Source organism: Hemicordylus capensis, chromosome 5, assembly GCF_027244095.1.
Source record: "Hemicordylus capensis ecotype Gifberg chromosome 5, rHemCap1.1.pri, whole genome shotgun sequence".
In the NCBI taxonomy this organism is placed as follows: domain Eukaryota; kingdom Metazoa; phylum Chordata; class Lepidosauria; order Squamata; family Cordylidae; genus Hemicordylus; species Hemicordylus capensis.
This window is the reverse complement of record NC_069661.1, coordinates 255,341,610-255,364,076: the sequence shown is the minus strand read 5'-3', so window position 1 is coordinate 255,364,076 and position 22,467 is coordinate 255,341,610. Positions and strand designations below refer to the sequence as shown.

The following is a 22,467-nucleotide window of genomic DNA, read 5'->3' as shown; positions in this document are numbered from 1 at the left end:
TCATGACTTTACATGTTCCAGGATGCATCCTAGCACAGAATCCAGATTCAGGCAAGGGTTCTCAAATGTAGGTCCCTGGGTATTGTTGGAGTACAACTCCCATCACCTCCAGCCACGATGGCCATTGGATGATGGGAGCTGTATTCCAACAACATCTGGGGGCACAAGTTTGAGAACCCCTGGCTTCAGGGCTCAACATAAGCCAGGGATTCAGGCAGGGAAGGGAATCCTTCCACCTTGACAATATGATATTTAAACGCACTGGCCCACAGTATTTTTGTGAGTGTTAATATTGGCTCCCGTTTGGAATCCTTCCGAGAACCTGAGTGTCCTTTTCCAAGCTGCTTTGTGATAAAAACACACACACGGGATCTGTCTTTGTTTTCCTGAGGAATGGCTGCCTGCTGGAATAAATAACATCATAGCAGAAATGCATGTCAGACTGAGGTGGTTTGGTTTCACTTCTTTTCTTGCTGTTATGTGGCACTTACAAGCAAGCAAAGATGACTCACTTCTAAACAGGATGTGATCCCACCAATTCCGCTTGCCTTTTGGTTTCAAGTTCAGCTCTTCGTTTCATTTTTGTGCTTCATCAACTAAGTAGCTGAGATCCTTCCTGCAGGGTGCTGGAATCTATTTCAAGCACTTGCAACATGTGGGGCAGGATGCTGGGATCAATACAGAGGCTGTACACTCCTCAAACTTTCCCACTCTGTAGACTGTGAGAGGGAAATTACAGGAATAACCCACAATTGCCCACCACATTATGGAAAAGCAGATACTTCTCCCAGCTGGGTTACTCCCCCATCACTTTTCAGGAGGGGCCAATGTTCAGTTGCAGAACATTCCCTTTCTTCATAAAAGCAGGCCAGGATTTTTTGGGGGGATGGCCATAGCCCTGTGAAGGACACCTGCCTTGTGTGCAGATGGTCCCAGTTTCAGCCTCCAGGTAGAACTGGGAAAGACCCCTGTCTGAAACCCCACGGAAGGGTTTCTTCTAATGTGCACCAGAAACATTTTGTACAGTGTGGAAAGCAAACAAACTTTAGTAGGACTAAGTTTATGTGTAGTTGGGTTTATGTAGTTTAATAAGGAGCCAAGTTGTTTCTTTAAAAGGGAGAGGGCTGCTTCAGACAACACCATCCCCACCCATGCCAAGAGTGTGCTCTTTGGGACATTCTCTGCGGACATCTTGATGCCCTTTTGGCAAATCCCTTTATCAGATGGGGATTTGTCATCAAATGGCCCATCTACACATGCTCCAAATATTTGTTTAAAGAAGTATTTGAAGTGCACGTAAAGGAGCCATTTGGATGAGCAGACCCCCCAAATAATAAAGGTGTTCTGAGAGAACACCAGACATCTGCAGAGGACATCCTGACAGGTGCACTCTTAGCATGTCCACTTCCTAATCACATGGGAGAGGTCAGACTTGTCTGAACCGACCCACAGAGGAGAAAAAGGAAAGATAAAGAGAAGCAGAAAATAAAGGTGGATACTATATCCTTTCAGTCATCATCAACCTGTACTAAAAGTATATTAGGATCTTCCCTTAGTCTCCCGTTCTTTGCAAAGCACCTCAACTTTCATTGTTTCCTCTCTGTATCTGTCTCTCCCTCTGCTGTCATCTTTCCTTCCTTCCTGTCTTGCTCTTTCTCTCCTTCTTACCTCTTATTTTTTGTTTAATCATTTGCTTAATCATCCCTCCCCCCTCCCCCCTTTCCTAATTCTGGAGTAAGGAGATGCTTGTGGCTTGGGAGCTGTGCTGCTTGCTTTTGAAATAGGAAGAATAAACAACCCTGCTTTAGAGAGTTGCTGCCTGTCAGAGCAGAGAAGACAAGTGTCGCCTAGATGGGCCAATGGTCTCTGACTCCATGTATAATAAATATATAACCGCTTCCTATCGCCCTCTTTGACACCCTGCTGCATTTCCAGTTAGAGTTGTTAAAGCACTGGGAAAGCTGTGTTCCCTGCCTGGCCCCCCACGTATGATTGTGAGATGGTGTAAGGAGTCTAGCACCCCCTCCAACATTTCCTAGAGAGGAAGACTTTGAGGGCATCCTGGCAGCACCCCAATCCTCACATCCCAGCCGGTGTTCTCCTTCCCTCCCTGCCATTCGCTGCATTCATTTGCTCAGCTTGCTCTGTTTTGAAAGCCAAGAGGATGGTTGTGCTTTTGGTTAAAAACCTCCTCCTTGATCCTGCCATGGGTTAGCCCCGGTTCAAAACAGACCTCAGCAGCTGCAGGGTGTCACAGGGCAGGCCGGGCACAGCCTGGTGCCTGCATTCTCACATGCGCGTGCATTTACATGGATGTGCACTGGAAACAGGAGAGATCTATTCCCCATTCCTGGCCAGGTTGGGCAATACCTCCCTGGCCCGTGTGAATACAAGGGGGATGTGCTAAATGCACACCTGTTGTGATGTAGTATTGCCTTGCTTTGCACGCTCTCTCCCATCCCAGCGAATGAGCATGGCTCAAGTTAAATCTGGGCCTCTGTACGTCTCGGCTTGCGGGGGGTGGGGCACTGGACATCAAACTTCACCTAGGGTGCCCAAAACTCTACGGGTGTCCCTGCACATTCCCCATTCATGGCTGGTTCAGATGATACTTCACTGGCCCACCTGATTATACGAGAGGTGCACAGAATGCACTTTCGTTGTGATGCATTCCACCGATCTACCAGTGCCCTCCCATGTGGCAGCTCTACATGTCCTGGCGTGTGTAGAACCGCCATGCAGGAGGGTGTTTGGACGGCCACAAAAGACATCACAACAGGCACACGCTTGGCACCCCCCCCCTCCCGTCATCTTCCTAGAGCAGCCCCCTGCCCTGAGGCAGGGGTTCCCAACCTGTGGCACTTCAGATGTTGCCGAACTATAACTCCCACCACCCCCACAGCCATTATAAATTGTTGTTGGGGGGTGAGGGGGGGTTGTAGTTTAGCAACATCTGGAGTACCATAGGTTGGGAACCCCTGCCTCAGGGCAGGGGGCTGCTCTAGGAAGATGACGGGAGGGGGCCGCTCTGGGAAGAGCACCGGCCTGCTTGCACGAAGAAGGTTCCAAGTTCCCTGGCAGCATCTCCAGGTAGGTCTGAGAGAGACTCCTTCCTGCAACCTTGAAGAGGCTGCTGCCGGTCTGTGTAGACCAGACATTCTCAATGTTGGGCTCCCAGATGTTATTGGACTTCAGCTCCCATAATCCCCAGCCTCAGTGGCTTTTGGTTGGGGATTATGGGAGTTGAAGTCCAATAACATCTAAGGACCCAACGTTGAGAATCCATGGTGTAGACCAGGGATTCTCAACATTGGGTCCCCAGATGTTATTGGACTTCAACTCCCATAATCCCCAACCAAAGGCCACTGGGGCTAGGGATTATGGGAGTTGAAGTCCAAGAGCATCTGGGGACCCAACGCTGAGAATCCCTGGTGTAGACAATACTGATTTAGATGGACCAATGGTCTGACTCAGTATAAGGCAGCTTCCTCCTATGTTCCTATTTGACTTCTAGAGGTTTTGAGAAAGGAGATGAACCCTGAAGAACAGCAACTCTAGCAACTCACAGTAATAACACTTCATCATGTCATTTGAAAAAGGGATGGAAGTTGACCGCTGAATTCTAGGTACAAGAATGTGGGGGGCAGGGGGGCTGGTCTGAAGAAGGACAGGTGCCTACTGAAGTTTCCCCTCATTCCAGCTTGGCATCAGCTCTTGCAAGGCTCAACAGGGCAGAACCTTTTGCCTCTTGCATTTCAGGCTCCCTGCTCTTGCAACTGACCTCAGGAATTTGGTGCTGAAAGATGGATAGTCCAGGTCTGGATTTGGGATTAGTCACCCACTCTCGATAGCAATGGCTACACTAGCTGGAGAGGGGTGGGGTGGAGGGTAGGGAATAATATTTTTCCAGTGGGTGAGTTCAGACATCACAGAGAATCATGGTTGATTTTGTCTAGTTGAGGTTAGCTTGTATGTATGAATCCACACTAGCCAACAAACTGTGGTTTATTTTGAGCAGTCAAACCACAATCTAAACTCAAGGATGGAAGTTGGTTTGCTTGTCCTAACCATGGTCTTGTGTGATAGCTGAACTCATAATCATGGTTTAATCCTGGTTTGTTTCAGAAGCTTAGCCCTCTCATGGGTCTTGGATAGAGATAGGTAAGCCCAGATCAGGAGAAGTAAGGTGAAGGGGTAGAACCCAGACAAACCACCATACGGCAAAACAAACCAGGCTTTGTTGATCATCTTTGGCATCAGCCCAGGTTGGTTAGATATACCTTACCTAATATAAACAGTGGCTGACATCCAAACAAATGCTGCACTAGTGTACTCTCGGCCTGCTTGTGCAAGCATTCTGCTCGTGCAACAAGGGTAGTGGATAGCTTTGCCTCCTTCCCTGCAATCGATATGGACTGAGGAAGAGTTTTCGCAGCAGGCGGCACACCACAGTTTGCATAAGTGCAACTTCCTACTGCAGCAGTGAAAGCTCCCAACTTAGTGGAACTCATGAGTGCGACATCATCACACTAGTGAAACATGTTTGCACTAGTGCAGTGTTAGTCTGGATTCTGTTCAGTGGTTCTGGGTGATATCTTAACCCACTCAGTGTGCGATAATGCTTTGACCATGCCTACGGATATTTATATACTGCTTTTTGACAAAAGTTTTCAAAGTGCTTTATACAGAAATAAATAAATAATAAAGAAGAGGGCTCAGAAAACATGGTGGGTCTATAGCAGAAACACTATTTGAAGGATGATGTCTGGCTCTCATAAGAATAATAAGCCCATCTAGCCCAGCACCCTGTTTCCCACAGTGGCCCACCAGATGCCTCTGGGAAACCCACAGGCAAGAGGTGAGGGCATGCCCCCTCCCCTGCTGTTACTCCCCTGCAACTGGGATTCAGAGGCATCTTGCCTCTGAGGCCTGAGGTGGCCTATAGCCCTCAGACTAGTAGCCATCAATAGACCTGTCCTCCATGAATAGGTCTATAAGAAACATGCAACAAGTGAGCATTTTGTGCCACAAAAGAGCATCAAATGCTCACTTAGTGTACAAAGAAATACTACAAACAGCCTGCTGATGTCCAGGCACTGCAAAAGCCCAGGTGTGGACTGCAAGGTGACCAAGTTCCAATTACAAATACAATGACTTCACCTGCCACACAATCCTGCCATACGATCCATAAAATAATCCGATCCGTTGCTTGGCTGGCAAGATGCTGGATATCGATTGTGGAGCACCTGTTGCCTCCGGCAACCCTATGAGATCCCGTCGCCACTGAGGCAGCAGCAGCAACAACAAGCTTCTGCCCTCCTCAGCTGGTTTCATCACACAGGAGCAGGAGCCATCGGCAGGCTTGCCATCCAGAGGGCGTGGACTGAAGTTCTTGCCCCTTCATTTCTTTCTCTTCTCTTGCCAGATTTTCCTGTTTCAGCAGGGATAATGAGTGGGTGCGATTCTTGAGAAGAGAGACGCAGCGTGTGTGAGATCAGAGAGGTGGCAAGATGGATCACCGGCTCACAGAGGAGCAGCTTATTGAGTTTAAAGAGGCCTTCGCGCTCTTTGACACAAATGGCGATGGGGTTATCACCAGCAAGGAACTGGGGACTGTCATGCGGTCTCTTGGGCACAACCCGACAGAGGCTGAGTTGCAGACCATGGTCAGCGAGGTGGATGCCAACGGCACCGGCACAGTTGACTTCTCGGAATTTCTGTCCTTGATGGCCAAGAGAACCAGGGATATGGACAGCGAGGAGGAAATCCGGGAGGCCTTCCGAGTGTTTGACAAGGATGGGAATGGTTACATCAGTGCAGCAGAGCTGCGGCACGTCATGACCAACCTCGGTGAGAAGCTCACGAATGAAGAAGTAGACGAGATGATCAAGGAGGCTGACGTGGACAGAGATGGGAGAGTTAACTACGAAGAGTTTGTTCGGGTGATGATGGAGAAGTAATGACTCTTACGCCATTCCATCCTAGGTACCAATCTTTTAACATTATTGTTGTTGTTGTTGTTGTTATATGCTATTTACACCCAGTCTATCAGATGTTGTTGACTGGATTTGGTACTTTCGGGCCCTTTCCAAGGGTCTAAGATAACTTAAGAAAAATTAAAGATAGTGTCATAGTATTTGTGCTGTCTTGAGTAGTGTGGCCTTCTGTAGTTGATGTGTTGTAATTTTATCGATGCCCAAGGTGTCGAGATGGTGTTCAGTTTTCTTTTGGTGTTCAATTTTCTTTTCCAAGGGCACCAACAACTATTGGCACCACTATTATTTTCTTTTTCCAGAGCTGCTCAATTTCAATCTGAAGGTCCTTGTATTTCGTTATTTTATCCAGTTGTTTTTCATTGACTCATCTTTCCCCTGGGATTGCAATATCAATTATCAGAACCCGATTCTTTTCAATGACTCTCAGATCTGGCGTATTGTGAGCTAAATGCCTATCAGTTTGTCTTCGAAAATTCCAAAGGATTTTTGCCTCCTCATTTTCTGTGACCTTCTCAATCGGATGATTCCACCAATTCTTGCTTGCTGGCAATTTGTAGTTCTTGCAAAAGTTGTTGTTGTTATTACACTGCTGCTAATGTATAATATGGTGCTTTTCAGTAGAACAAAAAAGAATGAAACACAGTTAGATCCCTGCCCTGAGGTGCTTACAGAGCAAAATTTGATTGGGGAGAGAAAAGGAATAGAGGAATGAGAGAGGTCAGGATAGTAAGAGACGGATATGAACAACTGCAGTCACGTGTACTGTATGCCGATTTTGTTATGGCCAGAAATGCTCAGAGGCACGGTGCCTCTCAATCCGAGTTGCAGGGGAGCAGCAGCAGGAGAGAGGGCATGCCTTCATCTCTTACCTCTGGGCTCCCCAGAAGCATCTGGTGGGCCACTGTGGGAAACAGGATGCTGGACTAGATGGGCCTTGGGCCTGATCTAGTAGGGCTGTTCTTATGAAGACTGGTAGGTTAACCAGTCTTTACACGTTTCCCTCCCATTTAGAAAGTCTTTCCTTTCCTTTCCTTTCCTTTCCTTTCCTTTCCCTTTTTCTTTTTCCTTGAAGAGAAATCATGACAATTACACCAGAAGAGGATGTAAGTTGTCTCTGTCTCTGCAACTGTGTGATGTGAGAAACTTAACCTGTGGAACTTCTTTCTCAGAACTTTTACAGGGCTAGCTGTGGTGCATATTGCTGTTTTAAAAAACGAAGGTAGATGTTTAAAGTGGCACCAATTTGTTGAAATAATGTGATCAAAGAAAATTTTAAAAGGTCACAGATAGTGAGGGTGGGAGGTAGGTCTGTGTCATAGGTCACGAGCGACGTCACTATCCAACAGGGGTCTTTGGCCCTTGTGGGACAACATACTTGCTACTCAGCATTTTCAACTAGGAACAGAATAACAAAAAGTGATCCCTGCAGGATCATGGCGAATGTCCATCCATGCCTAGTCAAATACCCCTGGGAAGCCTCACAAGTAGGGTGTGATGAAAGCAACAACCCCTTCCTCATGGTTTGCCTCCGGCATCTGGTGTTTGGAGGTACAGGGCATCTGAACATGGAGGCTCTATTTATCTGTCATCAAGAACAGATAATATTTATACTGCTTTTCCACAAAAAGTTCACAAAACAATTTACATGGCAGACACTGGAATCTAATAGCCAGTGGTAGACCCATCCTCCATGAATTTGTCCACTACTTTTAAAAAGAGCCCATCAGCACATCTTGTGGACAGTGAAATCCATACATTTGTTACACACTGTGTGAAGGATCAAGCCCACATGTTACAGTCTAGGCCCATCCAGACGTTATGTTCACTGCATGCACAATCTGTGTTCTGTGCACATCTGTATAGATCTGTACTCATCTACTGTTATTCACACATGTTCAGCACATGTTCAACAATACACTTCCAATCTCTAGCTTTCATTTGGGAGAGCCAGTAGCCATTTTCACTTTTAAAGTGAACGCAGGTACAATCAGTCACACAAAAGACATTTATATGTGCAAAGAAGCTTGTATGCACATAGACCATAAAGTCTGAAAAAGTGTACAGGGTATGCATGTATGGTTAATCACACTTCACGTTCAACACACATAAAGCGGTACATTTCATATCTGCATCTTGCATTTGCAGGGGAGGGGGCCTGTCCACTTTTAAAACAAATTAATGTACACAAAAACATATCAATGTGCATGGACACCTATATGCACATGCAATGTAATGTGTGAATAGGGCTTTATTCATGACACATTTTGACAAGAGAGCCAGTGTGGTGTAGTGGTTAGAGTGTTGGACTAGGACCGAGGAGACCTGAGTTCAAATCCCCATTCAGCCATAACATTCACTGGGTGACTCTGGGCCAGTCACGCGTCTCTCAGTCTAACCTACCTCACAGAGTTATTGTGAAGATAAAAAGAACCATGCACACTACTTTGGGCCCCTTGGAGGAAGAGTGGGATATAAATGTATAAATAAAATGATCTGAAGCAGCAGCAAGAGCAGTAGATGTGCTAGTTGGAGCAGGGGACTGCATTTCCCCAGCAACAGATTACTGCCTTTTGAGAACTGAGAAAATATATGAAACTGCAACAGAATCACAGTGCTGAGGGCTGGTAGATCGTCCCATCCATGCAAGGAACAGCAATGTACAGGTGAAACTCGGAAAATTAGAATATCGTGCAAAAGTCCATTAATTTCAGTAATGCAAATTAAAAGGTGAAACGGATATATGAGACAGACGCATTACATGCAAAGCAAGATAAGTCAAGCCTTAATTTGTTATAATTGTGATGATCATGGCGTACAGCTCATGAAAACCCCAAATCCACAATCTCAGAAAATTAGAATATTACATGGAACCAAGAAGACAAGGATTGTAGAATAGAACAATATCGGACCTCCGAAAAGTATACAGTGTACTGTGCTTGATTGGCCAGCAAACTCGCCTGACCTGACCCCATAGAGAATCTATGGGGCATTGCCAAGAGAAGGATGAGAGACATGAGACCAAACAATGCAGAAGAGCTGAAGGCCACTAATGAAGCATCCTGGTCTTCCATAAGACCTCATCAGTGCCACAGGCTGACAGCATCCATGCCACACCGCATTGAGGCAGTAATTGCTGCAAAAGGGGCCCAAACCAAGTACTGAATACATATGCATGCTTATACTTTTCAGAGGTCTGATATTGTTCTATTCTACAATCCTTGTCTTCTTGGTTCTATGTAATATTCTAATTTTCTGGGATTGTGGATTTGGGGTTCTCATGAGCTGTACGCCATGATCATCACAATTATAACAAATTAAGGCTTGACTTATCTCGCTTTGCATGTAATGCGTCTGTCTCATATATCAGTTTCACCTTTTAATTTGCATTACTGAAATTAATGGATTTTGCATGATATTCTAATTTTCCGAGTTTCACCTGTACAATGCAAAAGATGTCCTAACGACATAAAAATTGGACAGATCGCGCGATGAAAGATATGACAGACTGACAGCTGTACCTGCCATTTATTCCTGAGATTGTAGAGCTGGTTTTGTGGTAGCAAGCATTAATTGCCACCTTTGCTAAGCGGAGCAAGATCTTCCCCGTAGGGGATGGGGCCGCTCTGGGAAGGGCACCTGCATGCTTGCATGCAGAAGGTCCCAGATTCCCTCCTTGGCACCATCAGATAGGGCTGAGAGAGACTCTTGCCTGTAGCCTTGGAGAAGCTGCTACCAGTCTGTGAAGACTATACTGAGCTAAATGGACCAAGGGTCCGACTCAGTATGGGGCAGCTTCCTGTGTTCCTGAAGTTTGACTGTGGAACACCTCCAGCTTCTGGCAACTTTACAGACACTCAGCCTACACGGAGATGCTGTTTCTTCAACTCAACCAGTTTCTCCAGGGAGGAGTATGATGCCAAATCCAGTCCTGAAACCACAAAAAGGGTGTGAAGTGAGTGTGCTTTATCCGACACCTCTCCTATGCCACCTGCCAGAATTTCTTGTTTTGGCAGGGATGAGTGTGAGTGACTCTTGCGAAGAGACAGGCTGTGTGTAAGATCAGAGGTGATGGACAGCATGACTTACCGATTCACAGAAGCAGAAATGGGGGTGGTAAAAGAGACCTTCTCGCATTTTGACACTGATGGCGATGGATTTATCACCCGCAAGGAGCTGGGGACAGCTATGCGCTCCTTGGAGCACGTTCTGGTCCACCTCGGGGAAGTCTTCACGGATGAGAAGTTGGATGAGATGATCAAGGCAGCTGACACAGATGGAGATGGGAAGGTTAGCTTCCAGGAGTTTGTGAGGATGGTGACAAAGAGAAGTGAAGACCCTGGAGTCAATCCAGTCTAGGTACAGACTCATATTCTTGTTTAATTTATACATGGCACTTTGCAGCAGAAGTGTGGGCGGGCGGGGGGAATACTGACAGGCCCTTGCCCCAAAGAGCTTCCAGTTTAGAGCTGGAGAGGGAAAGGGGGGAAATGGAAACAGCAAAGGGGACATGAGCAAGGACAGGCACACTTTGTATGTACAATTCATTGCAGTTTGGGCTGAAGTGTGGCTGGTGGATTTAAACAAGGGCATCAGAAATGGCCTTCCTTCCTTCCTTCCTTCCTTCCTTCCTTCCTTCCTTCACATCATTTCTTTTCTAGATAAGTGGGAGACACACAGTAAGTTAAAACCCAGCAACAAACCTTCTGAACTACATGCTGCTTCATCCAATGCATATATTCTGCTCAGAAATGTCTTACAAAATTAACTCCACACCTAGATTTCTAGAGACACAAATGACTGTTCATTTACATTTTGACTCAGAAGTGGCTTTCAGTTGGCTTTCAGTTTTGGAAGAATCAGCTAGAGGTAGAGCATGAAAAGATGGAGACCAGAGTCCAGGAGCCCAGAACTGTGTGGAGCTCCATTGGAGCCGGAGCTGCCTTGGTCTCTTCTGTGAGAAGGGGAGTGCTCTGCAGCTGCCCATAGCTGGACATGTTGGGGGGGGGAGGGGGCACATGAGGACATTGGGGTATCATAATGCCGGTGGTCTGGCATGTTTACATTGCGTTGTCAAAACGGTTAAATAATTTCAACTTTTAATAACGGTTTAAAGTCTGAAAAGTGCATGTCAGTCACCCCGGTGCCCTTGAATTCAGAGATTGCCCATGACTTGTGTAGAGAATCAGGGCCAAAGCCAAATACAAGGGGAATTTGGGGGTGCCTGACCACTTTGGAGACATTCCAAGCTTTTTCCTCGAATGTTCATCATTCATTTTTAAAAAAACAAAACAAAACACGATTCTCTATTCCTTCACTTATGCAGCAAAAAGGGAAAATGCATTGGTCCGATTCTATCCCATTGCTCAAGAAGAAGTACACCTGTCCCCGCCTTCCAGCAAAGGCCAATGAATGCACACGGAATATTTCCTGTCCTAAAAGAGAATGTGAAGCCCCAGCACATGTGGAACTTGAGGCTGTGGTGTGACCTCTCTCACCTGTTCCTTTGGTCCCGTCTTATGGACTAAGGTGCTGGCAAATCGGTGCATGAGATGACAGGACCCATCAGTACTTTTCTGCACCATCTAAACCAACATCCTTTCCCCAGCATTCACAACCCAGAAGCTTCCAGGAAGTCTACAAGCGGGGTATGAAAGAAACATGACACCCTCCCCACCTCTGGAAGTTAATAAAACCCTATGGTTGGTGCACTAACTGCTGCAGAAGGCTAGACAGTCACATGCCAGAAACAGGGCTTTCTCCAAAGTGGCCCCTTTTCTCTTCTAAGGGAAGCTGGCTAGATCCATGCCACTGGCATTTCGAGAAGGAGAGTTCAGACCTTCCTCCTCTGTTAATTCTTTTGGAACAGAGTCTGTTGTGCTATTGGTGTTGTTCTGATTAATTCTACTGTTTCTATTGGTTCTATTTTTTTTATTATTACCAGTTTTAGCAACTGGTTTTACTATCCCCCCCACCCCGATAATGGGGCTAATAGAAACTTCAAAGTGTTTGTATCTGTATGATTTAGACCGAGAAAACAACCTGGTGAGGGGGAAAGGACTAGTTTGCATCTGGCTGTGGTTCATACCATCATCATAGTTAGAATTTGTATATGGTTTTTTAGAGTGTTCAAAGTACATATTTTAGATATATCATTTAGATATGTCATAGGAATATCCTCCCCAGTGAGGCTTGCCTGGCATAAACTTTGTTATTTTAGACAACGAGTGAAGATCTTTCTGTTCACCCAGGCCTTTAAAAAAAGGTTTTAAAGACAGTTTTGTATTTTATCGTAATCTTTGGTTTTGTTTTAATCTGTTTTAATTGTGTGTTTTATGCAGTTGTTTTATTGTTTTACTTTGTGAGCTGTCCAGAGAACAATTGTTATGGGGAATAAAGTTATTTATTTATAACAATAAGTTATTTATTTACAACAAATAAAGTTATTTATTTATCATCATCATCATCATCATCATCATCTCTTACGACAACCCTGCTGTGTTGTCTGCTGAACCTTGATTGCCTGTCTCAGGCTCCACACAGCCTGCTGGTGAAAAAAAAGAAAAGTTTAACAGCTTTATATACAGCTTCTTGGCAGGGCCCTTAATACAGGCCTGTAGCAAGACTTCTCCTAGAACAGGGGTGGGCAAATGACAATAAATTGTGGCTGGGGGTGATGGGAGTTGTTCAACAACAGCTGGAGTGCCAAAGGTTGCCTACCCGTGTACAAGAGGAAGTCTGAGCTCCTCTTAAGGTGTCAATGCACAGTTGATTCATTGTGCTTGAATGCAACATGCTTGTGAAGTTCAGCTAAGGATGGAGCGACATTGCAGAGGACCCTGGGCATACCCCTTGTACTGCACACTTATTGACTGGCAGCTTTGCACACCGACCTGCCCTGACTGAGCCCTTGGGTTGCTTATGCCATTGGACAGCCCTATGGCTAGAAAGGGATGGTCTTTGGGACCTCCCAGCTCTGTGCCTGGATTGCTCCACTACAACATGAAAGCTTCACTAACCCTTTTCTTTTTGCAGAGCTGGGCCAGTGGAAGGTTCTCGCCTTACTTATCCATCCTCTATCTTGCTTTTTCTGCAGTGTAGATAAGAATTCGGCTTGACTGAGACCCGAAGGCTCCCGGACCCTCATCTGAACTTTCCCGGAATTTGCACAGCTTAAAACAAATTGTGATCTGCCCCCAGAAAAGATCAGCTACTCGGCTTCCCCATTGCACCATGTTAGGAGATACCTCTGGCCAAAGAGCCTGAATTGAAACACCAGAACTGGAAGAGCTTGTCAAGGAACATTCTCCAAGGCCGCTCTTCCCAGCCCAGCGAGAAACACGCCCAAGAGAAGTTCCTGGCATAATTACGCTGCCTTTGATGTTGCTGTCTTGGGCCTTGGGGGGAAAATAAATTAATAATACCCTTTCTGCTGTGGTTCTTTGTAGATGGGGAAATGGCAGACCAGGATGCACTCATCAGTTTCCTCTGCAGGCACAATCTGCGGGCGCTTGCACATTTCCCATTCAGTTCAACAGGGTTTGCGTGGCAGAATGTCCTGCTGGATTGTGTGTATTTTTAGCTGGTGCAAATAGGCTTGAGAAATGATTCACCTAGAGCAGAATCTACCCTAATTTCCAATTCAGAAATTTTAGCTACCTTCGTCAAAAAGGGTGAAAGAAGAATGCTAATTTCCCTTACTAGGTTCTTATTGGCATAGCAACATCTTTTTTAGCCTACCCTCCAGTAGGCATATGAGATCACCTGGCATTCTGTGTGTCCGTGTGTGCCCCCCCCCCCCCGCCCCTTGCCTATCAACTTCTCAGTGCCTGGACCAATATGAACCAAATAGGGTACAGTTGTAGGAACACATAGGGACACCTCAATGGCGTAGTTTGTGATGATGTCATTCACCCTGATTCAAGATGGCAGACATGTAAACTTTTGAGGTGCAAATGGGCTAAGCAGGGTCTGCCCTGGTTGCATCTGAATGGGAGACTTGATGTGTGAGCACTGCAAGATATTCCCCTTAAAGGGATGGAGCCGCTCTGGGAAGAGCAGAAGGTTTCAAGTTCCCTCCCTGGCTTCTCCAAGATAGGGCTGGGAAAGATTCCTGCCTGCAACCTTGGAGAAGCCGCTGCTAGTCTGTGAAGACAATACTGAGCTAGATAGACCAATGGTCTGACTCAGTATATGGCAGTTTCCTATGTTCCTATGTTTCCTAAACTCAGGAGCTCTTGCACCGAAAGCAAGAATCATGTCTCTAGTGTGAAAGTGCACAACTTTAGCCTTCCAGTTGTTGTTGGACTACAGCTCCCAGCATCCTGACTATTGGCCACTGTGGCTGGGGATTATGGGAGTTGTAGTCCAACAACAACTGGAGGGCTGAAGTTGTGCACGTCCTAGAAGTTGTGACTTCCACACCAGGGACATGATTCCTGCTTTGGCTTCAAGAGATCCTGAGTTTGAATCAAGAACAAGCCCGGGGAAATGAAGGCAGTCCTTTCAAATCCTTGTTTGGAGAAGGGTCTATAGGGCAGTGGCAGAGTGCTTATTTTGCATATAGATTATCCCAGGTTCAGTCCCTGATATCTAGGGTATTAGAATGCTATTTTCTGTTTCTATGCTTCCTTTTTTAAATTAGGGGGCTGTTTTGTTTTTGTATGTGGTTTTCTGGGTAGGTTGTTGCTGCTGCTGCTGTTGTTGTAAGGCTTTCAGATAGCAAAGCTGTGCAAAACCCTTGCTTGAGACCTGGACCACCACTGCCAGTCAGAGCAGACAGTTCTGAGCTGTACGGACCAATCGTCTGACTCTGCAAGAAGCAGCTATACATCGGAGAGTTCTAATGCTATACTGATATGAAGAAAGAAAGAAATCATAAACATGGAAGGTCATTGCACAAAGCCCCACACAATAGGCCCATTCACACATTATGTCCAACACTCGTACAACGAGTGTACAGTGTACACAGATATGGATCTGTACACAGGCACGGTCATTCACATGTTATGTTGAACGCAGATACAGAACTACACTTCCTGTCTGTAGCATGCATTTGAAGGGCCTGTACCCAGGTTCACTCTTAAAATGCACACAGGTACAGTTATTCACACAAACATCTGTACTCTCGCATACCTCCCGACATGTCCCTATTTTCCCATTCACCCGAATGGGAAAAGAAAAGAGGGACATGTTGGCAGGTATGGGCTTGTATAACAGAATGTCTGCTTCAGGCTAATGTGTTCACTTCTGTTAAGCTGGCACTGGTGTTCCTAAGTCAGGACTTTTTCTATACTTTCAGACCAGAATTGCGTCGAGGGCCTTACGATGTGGGAGTCAGAGATTCTGAGGGGAGCAGGATTTTCTCACCGGGCGTTGTCAGGGCCTGGCTGAGCCTATAGGCAGCCTCACCCAAGCCCCTGAGCAAAGGAGTGCTCTCTCCTGCTCAGAAGCCAGCAGTTGGGAGCCTACGCTGGAAATGCCGGTGTTGCCTGAATTGCAGCTCCCAGGCCTGGCCCCTCAAGTATTTATACCAAGCCTGACCAATCCAGAGGCTTAATACTATCTGCCAATCACAACAGCTGGTGCTGCATGGCCCTATTGCCTTCTGAGCCTGAAGAGGGCAGTGAGGCTGGAGTATGCCCAATCTCTGGTAGCTCAGTAGGGTAGCTTTAAGGGTAGGTTTTAGGTTTTGTTTATTACACCTAATGGCTCAGTGGAGAAATGACTTGATTAGCAAGCCAGAGGTTGCCGGTTCAAATCCCCGCTGGAAACACCTATATCAGGCAGCGGCGATATAGGAAGATGCTGAAAGGCATCATCTCACACTGCATGGGAGGAGGCAATGGTCAACCCCTCCTGAATTCTACCAAAGAAAAAACACAGGGCTCTGTGGTCACCAGGAGTCGACACCAACTCAATGGCACGCTTTACTTTAGTTATTAAAATTCACATCTTACAAAACATTCACAGTACAGATTAAAGGTATACAGTTACAGAACAACAACAACAACAAATATTTATAGGCTGCTTTTCAACAAAAGTTTCCAAAGTGGTTGACATAGAGAAATAATAAATAAATAAGGCCAGAACAGTTCAGAGTTATACACTAAATGCTTGTTATACTTTAGATAGATAGATAGATAGATAGATAGATAGATAGATATCCGCTCTGGGCTCCTTGGAGGAAGAGCGGGATATAAATGTAATAAATAAACAAACAAACAAATAAAATAAATATAGATATAGACATACACACACACAACCTATGCACAACAACAGCTGTTCTAAAATAAACCTTAGACACAAAACAATCATTCGACATCATTATTATTATACAGAAAGAAAAGGTTTGGTTAATACAGCAGCCAAGAAAGTGGGGGTAGGGTAGGCCCCAGCCTCAGACAATTTGATTTTTCCCAAACCCTGGATTCCATTGGCACCTTTAAGGGGCAGCATCTGGGCCATAGACCCCCAGTGGATTGCCGAGAGCCCCCAATCCCTCCCTCCTCCACGTGCTCTTCCAGAAAGGAGGTGCAGCCGCGGAGGCACCTGCACAGGGCGTGGGAGGGAGCTCCGGGCCTCCCTTGGCTCTCTGCGGCTTCCAGCCGCTTAGGTGCTGCTGTGTTAACAATACTGCAGACTTTGGGAAGCATACGGGATTATTCTTGGAGAGTGCTATGACTGCGTTCAATGGCCAAAGCGGGGCTGGGGGCCCAAGCCCAGGATCTTTTAAGTACCCAGCAATACCTGTGTGGAATTCTCTGGCATATGCTATGGGGAGAGGTGAGTTTGGGCTGGCACACAAATATGCTAAATAAATAATATGCTGAATAAAATAAATATATATTGCCATGTCCGGCTGACTAGGGTCTAGCACGGGGCTGGCCCATCCGCTAGGCAGACCCAGGCAGTCAGCTAGGGCACCAGTTCTTGTGGGGAGGTGTGCGTGCTGGATGCCTCCCTTTCCTCTCCAAGCAACCATTGACCCGTCTGACTTGATTGGAGTGCCTGTTCGCTCTCCTCCCGGGTGGGGGAGTGAAGGAGCAACTCTAACTGTGTTAAGAGTTTGCCAACTCTAACTGGGGCAACTCTAACAACCCGCCTTGGGATTGTGAACCATCTTGGGATTGTTTTAAAGGTGGTATATAAATGTAACGATAAAAATGAATAAATGTGACAAGAAATAAATAACTCAGACCTGTATTAGTCTGACTCCTGAGGAATTCTGTAAACCTTTAGTGTTGCCATCTGACCAGAAACAAAACTGATCTGGCCTGCTGCTGTGCCTTCAAACACTGCTCGATCTGCAGAAACCAGTGTAAAACTTCTCGCTGAATGAGAAATGTCACCCCAAAGCAGTTCTGAGTGTGACATATCCCCAGAAGGAGATGAGAAAAAGCATGACTCGCGATCCTTCATAAGGCTTTGAGTTTCTTTGAAATATAGCTGAGGTCAGACAATGACACATCATTTGACCTAGTGAGCCGGCCAAAATGAACCACAGACACAGACCAACCATGCTGACCACACGGAGCCTTCAGAGGAGTGGAACACGGCTTATCTTTTCTAAAGAAAATCTCCATCCCACCCTTTTCCAGAAAATCTGACTAGAGGAGGAGGAGAAAACCAGTCCCAGGCAGGCTACTTCCTTTATTTTAATTATGTTAGATTTCTAAACATCCACAGGGTGGATAATCTTTTCTAAGACAAATAATAAAGACAATGGTGCTGGGGGACTTCTGCTCGACTCCTTGGCCTCTGGCCTCTGGGGTCCCGCAAGGCTCAGTATTGTCTCCCATGCTCCTTAACATCTACATGAAGATGCTGGGAGAGGTCATCAGGTCATTTGGACTGAAGTGTCATCAATATGCAGATGACACTCAGCTCTACCTTACGCTGACATCAGATCCTAGGGAAGCAGTGGATGTACTGAACTGGGGGCAGGGGGGGGGAGCTGGAGCCGGTGATGGGCTAGCAAACAAAGGTTCAATCCAGACAAGACGGAGGTGCTGCTGGTCAGTAGAAAAGCCAACCAGGATAGGGAGATTCAACCAGCTCTGGATGGGATTGTACTCCCCTTGAAAGAGCAAGTGCGCAGCTTGGGGGTATTGCTTGACCCGGCTCTGCTTTTGGAGGCTCAGGTGGAGGCGGTGGCCAGGGGTGCCTTGCACCAGCTGCAGCCCTTTCTCGAGAAGGCACTTCTGGCCACAGTTACCCATGCCTTAGTCAAGTTGCAGCTGGATTACTGCATGGGCTTTACGTGGGGTTGCCCTTGAAGGATATTCGGAAACTTCAGTTGGTGCAGAATGCAGCTACTTGCCAGGGCTCTCAACCAAAGTGTTGGTTATTACTTTTAAAGCCCTTAGCAGTTTTGGCCCTGGATGCCTGAGGGACCGCCTGCTCCCAAGGGTTTCTTTCTGCCCGCCCATTACAAGGTTGCCAGAGGGGCCTTTGCTTGAGAGAGGCTAAATTGTTGTGCACACAGGACAGGGCCTTCTCTGTTGCTGCCCTGAGGCCCTGGGATGATTTCCCAGTGAATGTCCACTCTTTGACATCTGTTGCTGCTTTAAAAAAACAACGAAAGACCTTTTTGTTTGTTCAGGCTTTCACCCCTGAGGGGCTGCCATGCCAGTTCTCTCAGCTCTCCTGCTTCCTTGTATTTTCCATGGGTTTGCGTGTGTGTGTGTGTGTGTGAGAGAGAGAGAGAGAGAGAGAGAGATTGATTTATGGTTTTTATTGTTTTACTGATTTTAAGGGTTTTAATGTGATTTTATGGCATTTTACTGTATTTTAACTTTAGTAAGCTGCCTTGGGGTGCCTTATGAGAGGCAGTATACAAACTGAACAAACAAATAATGTTTTTTGCTACTTAAAATGCAAGAAATAGCTAAAAAATACAGACTTTATTCCAAATGCCTCCTACTTCTGCTCAACTATGCCTTGCTTCATACGCTGCTAATGCTCTCCAAATACAACTTATAGAAACAACAATCACTAGATTAAACACATGTATACATAGCTGCACATGTTTATAGACAAGCTCTCCTAAAAGCATTATTGATCTCAGGCCACCAAACCACTTGACCAAACAGAGAAGTATTGTCTAGCTTCCAGAAGGTGCTGAGGTGAAGACCTCCTCCTCCTCCATTAGGGTTTCCATATGGAAAAGAGGGCAGGGCTCCTGAACCTTGAAGAGATGCACAGAAAATGGGACTTCAGCAGGTGCTGCCTTTCTTTCCCCTGCATGACAAGCTACACCTGCAGCAGTTCCTGCTTCTGTGCATCTCTTCAAGGTACAAGAGCCCTGCCATCTTTTCTATAGGGCAACCTATGTTTCATCAATGTCAAGAGGAGGAAAGTGACAGACGTGTGGAGCAACCAGCTGGATTTCTCGTCGCATAACTTTCACCCGTTCGCCGAGCAAAAAGGCACCTTCTACAGTGAGGGCTCTCTGTATTCAGAGGTATTCAGGGGGCAAACAACTGTCCTATTCAGCACAGCATGGCACAGCAACCTTCCTAGTGGCTGCTGCTGGTGGTGGTGTCTAGCTTGTGTTTCCTTTTAGACATGAGTCCTTTTGGGACAGGGAACCATCTTATTTCTTTTTCTATGTAAACCACTTTGAGAACCCTTTTTTGTTGAAAAGTGGTAGATCAGTATTGATCACCATAACTGTCATCATCACAATTCTTCTCATTTTTTAAATTAAAGAGTGTGAGTAGCCCTGGAGTGTCATTGTTATGTTTTTGCAAAACTTTAATGAAGTTTTGCAAATGGCATAATCACAGAGAAGATTTCTTGTAACCTTTTAACCTGGCTATAGCAAGTGATATAGACTGCCGGTTTGAATTCCTGCTGTTACTATATTGGGCAGCAGCGATCTAGGAAGATGCTGAAAGGCATCATCTCATACTGTGTGGGAGGAGGCAATGGTCAACCCCTCCTGTATTCTACCAAAGACAACCACAGGGTTCTGTGGGCGCCAAGAGTCAACACCAACTTGACCACACACTTTACCTTTATAGCAAGTGATAGACATATTATGTCTAACTTACCTCTAGTATATCCACACAGAAACATGGGAAGCTGCCTTATACCGAGTCAGACCTTTGGTTCATCTAGCTCAGTATTCTCTACACCAGGGATTCTCAACGTTGGGTCCTCAGATGTTTTTGGACTTCAGCTCCCATAATCCCCATCCCCAGTGGCCTTTGGTTGGGGATTATGAGAGTTGAAGTCCAATAACATCTGGTGACCCAATGTTAAGAATCCCTGCTCTACACAGACTGGCAGCAGCTTCTCCAAGCTTGCAGGCCGGAGTCTCTCCCAGTGCTCCAATGACAGAAACAGCCGCAACCGGCTGGAGTTTCCCCTTCACCGCAGTCTTTAAAAGGAGCCCACTCAGGGTCTGCAGGAAGCCTCGTGCCTCACAAATGCAAAAGCCCTCCCTTTCACCCAAGGCCCTACATATTCCATCCACCTCCTCTTCCTCCTCCTATGAACTAGATCTTCCCTTGGTACACTGAGAGCATATCTACAGATAAAATAGGTTTCATAGTACCTCTCTCTTTTCAAGGAGTTATTTTACTGGTACAAAGCCAATGTAAGTTTGTCATGTAAGTTTGTCAAAGATCCCCTGGTGGCGCAGTGGTAAAACTGCTGCCCTGTAACCAGAAGGTTGCAAGTTCGATCCTGACCAGGGGCTCAAGGTTGACTCAGCCTTCCATCCTTCCAAGGTCGGTAAAATGAGTACCCAGAATGTTGGGGGCAATATGCTGAAATCATTGTAAACCGCTTAGAGAGCTCCGGCTATAGAGCGGTATATAAATGTAAGTGCTATTGCTATGTGGATTTGTCTTTCAAATTCTGCAAGCTGTTATCAGTCACAAATGAAGTCAAGATCCTGTATCAGGCAGGTAACTGATGCCAGACAACACTTTCCCTTGTAAAGCCACTTTTGATTTATTGATCCCTCCCAACCCAGATTCATGATGTGAAATCTGGAAAGCGTTCACATTACTCCTGCCTCGTTCAAGTTCTGGCAGGTTATATAACACACACAAAGGGTGTGGATGTCCTCATTGCTATCTTAATAATCTAGTTTGCTCCAACCAGAAGCCCAACCTGGGTGTTAGCCACTCTTTCCACACCCATCTCTTTTCAAAAAGAGTAGATCATCCTTGGGCAATGTGCCAGAGGAGACACCCCTACTTCTTGGCAAATTGCAGAAAGCAAAGAGAAGCATTTTTTCTGTGTGCTGAACAGAAGCAAGGCTGTGAGTGTGATCAGAGGAGCAGAGGAGAACATGGCCCATCAGCTATCAGAAGAACAGATTGCTGAATTCAAGGAAGCCTTCTTGCTCTTCGACAAAGATGGCGATGGTGCCATCACCACCAAAGAACTGGGCACTGTCATGAGGTCCCTCGGGCAGAACCCAACAGAAGCTGAGCTCCGGGAGATGATCAGTGAGTTGGATGCTGATGGCAGTGGTACCGTGGACTTCCCAGAATTCCTGACCCTGATGGCAAGGAAAATTAAGAACTCTGATGGCGAGGAAGAAATCCGGGAGGCCTTCCGAGTTTTTGACAAGGACGGCAATGGCTATGTTAGCGCGGCAGAGCTGCGGCACATTATGACCAACCTTGGTGAGAAGTTGACGGACGAAGAGGTGGAAGACATGATCAAGGAAGCCGACGTGGACGGAGATGGGCAGGTGAATTATGAAGAATTCCTGCGCATCATGTCCAGCAAGTGAAGAGTACTGCCAAGGGACCTGGTGCTGTAGTCCATGGAACCATCTTGATTTGCTGCTTTTGAGGGCATGGCTTCTTCTTTCCAAGGCATGGGTGAGGTGGGTTGGCTTGGTAGCTCATCAGATATGATTCAACAGATAATCTGGCAATGAAACTGTTCATTAGATGAGTGGAAGGATTTGGACTTGGACTGTGCTGGGGACTTAGTTTTTGTCTGCAGTCCCAAGGGAGCTGCGGCATGGCAACAGAAGCCTACTGCAGTATGATCGGCAGGAGCCGGGCCTCATAGTCTCAAGGGGAACCCTTCCAGCTAGATCTTGCTTTCTGTGTCTGTGCAGTAATAGTAGTAATCATCATAATAAGTAAAGGCTGCAAAATTTAGCCGGAAAGAATTCTTGTAATTGGAGCGGGCCGTTGTGAGGGGCTTGATAGAATTGTGTTTTTTTTCCAAGCAGAATGATGTGAAGTTAAATTGAATATTTAGAAAAATTCTATCTCTATAAAAGCCTCGCCTAGCATTCCTTTCTGTTCTCTCAACCTCTCCATCAAGAGGACCAACAAACAGAGCCGAAAGAAGGGTTGTACAGGGGCGTGGGGTGGGGGGACTCAGTTCTCAATGGCTGCCTTACAAGCCTATGGGACAGCTAAAGAGGCTGCTGTCGGGATTACAGGCAAGAAAAGGTGAAGCTTGGCTCTCATTGCAGACCCTGGAGTCACTG

General features: G+C 46.2%; 1 protein-coding gene across 1 annotated transcript in view; it reads left to right on the top strand.

Moving 5' to 3' along the window:
* CALML3 (calmodulin like 3) overlaps nucleotides 1-22,164 on the top strand; it is a 33,483-nt gene extending 11,319 nt beyond the window's left edge. Inside the window, exons 2-5 of the mRNA XM_053256256.1 lie at nucleotides 5,426-5,942; nucleotides 10,119-10,337; nucleotides 19,318-19,435; nucleotides 21,224-22,164. Coding sequence (XP_053112231.1) covers nucleotides 5,511-5,942; nucleotides 10,119-10,337; nucleotides 19,318-19,435; nucleotides 21,224-21,750 — 1,296 coding nt within the window. The 5' untranslated portion in view covers nucleotides 5,426-5,510 and the 3' untranslated portion in view covers nucleotides 21,751-22,164. The remainder of the gene's footprint in view (nucleotides 1-5,425; nucleotides 5,943-10,118; nucleotides 10,338-19,317; nucleotides 19,436-21,223) is intronic.
* Nucleotides 22,165-22,467: the final 303 nt, after the last annotated feature.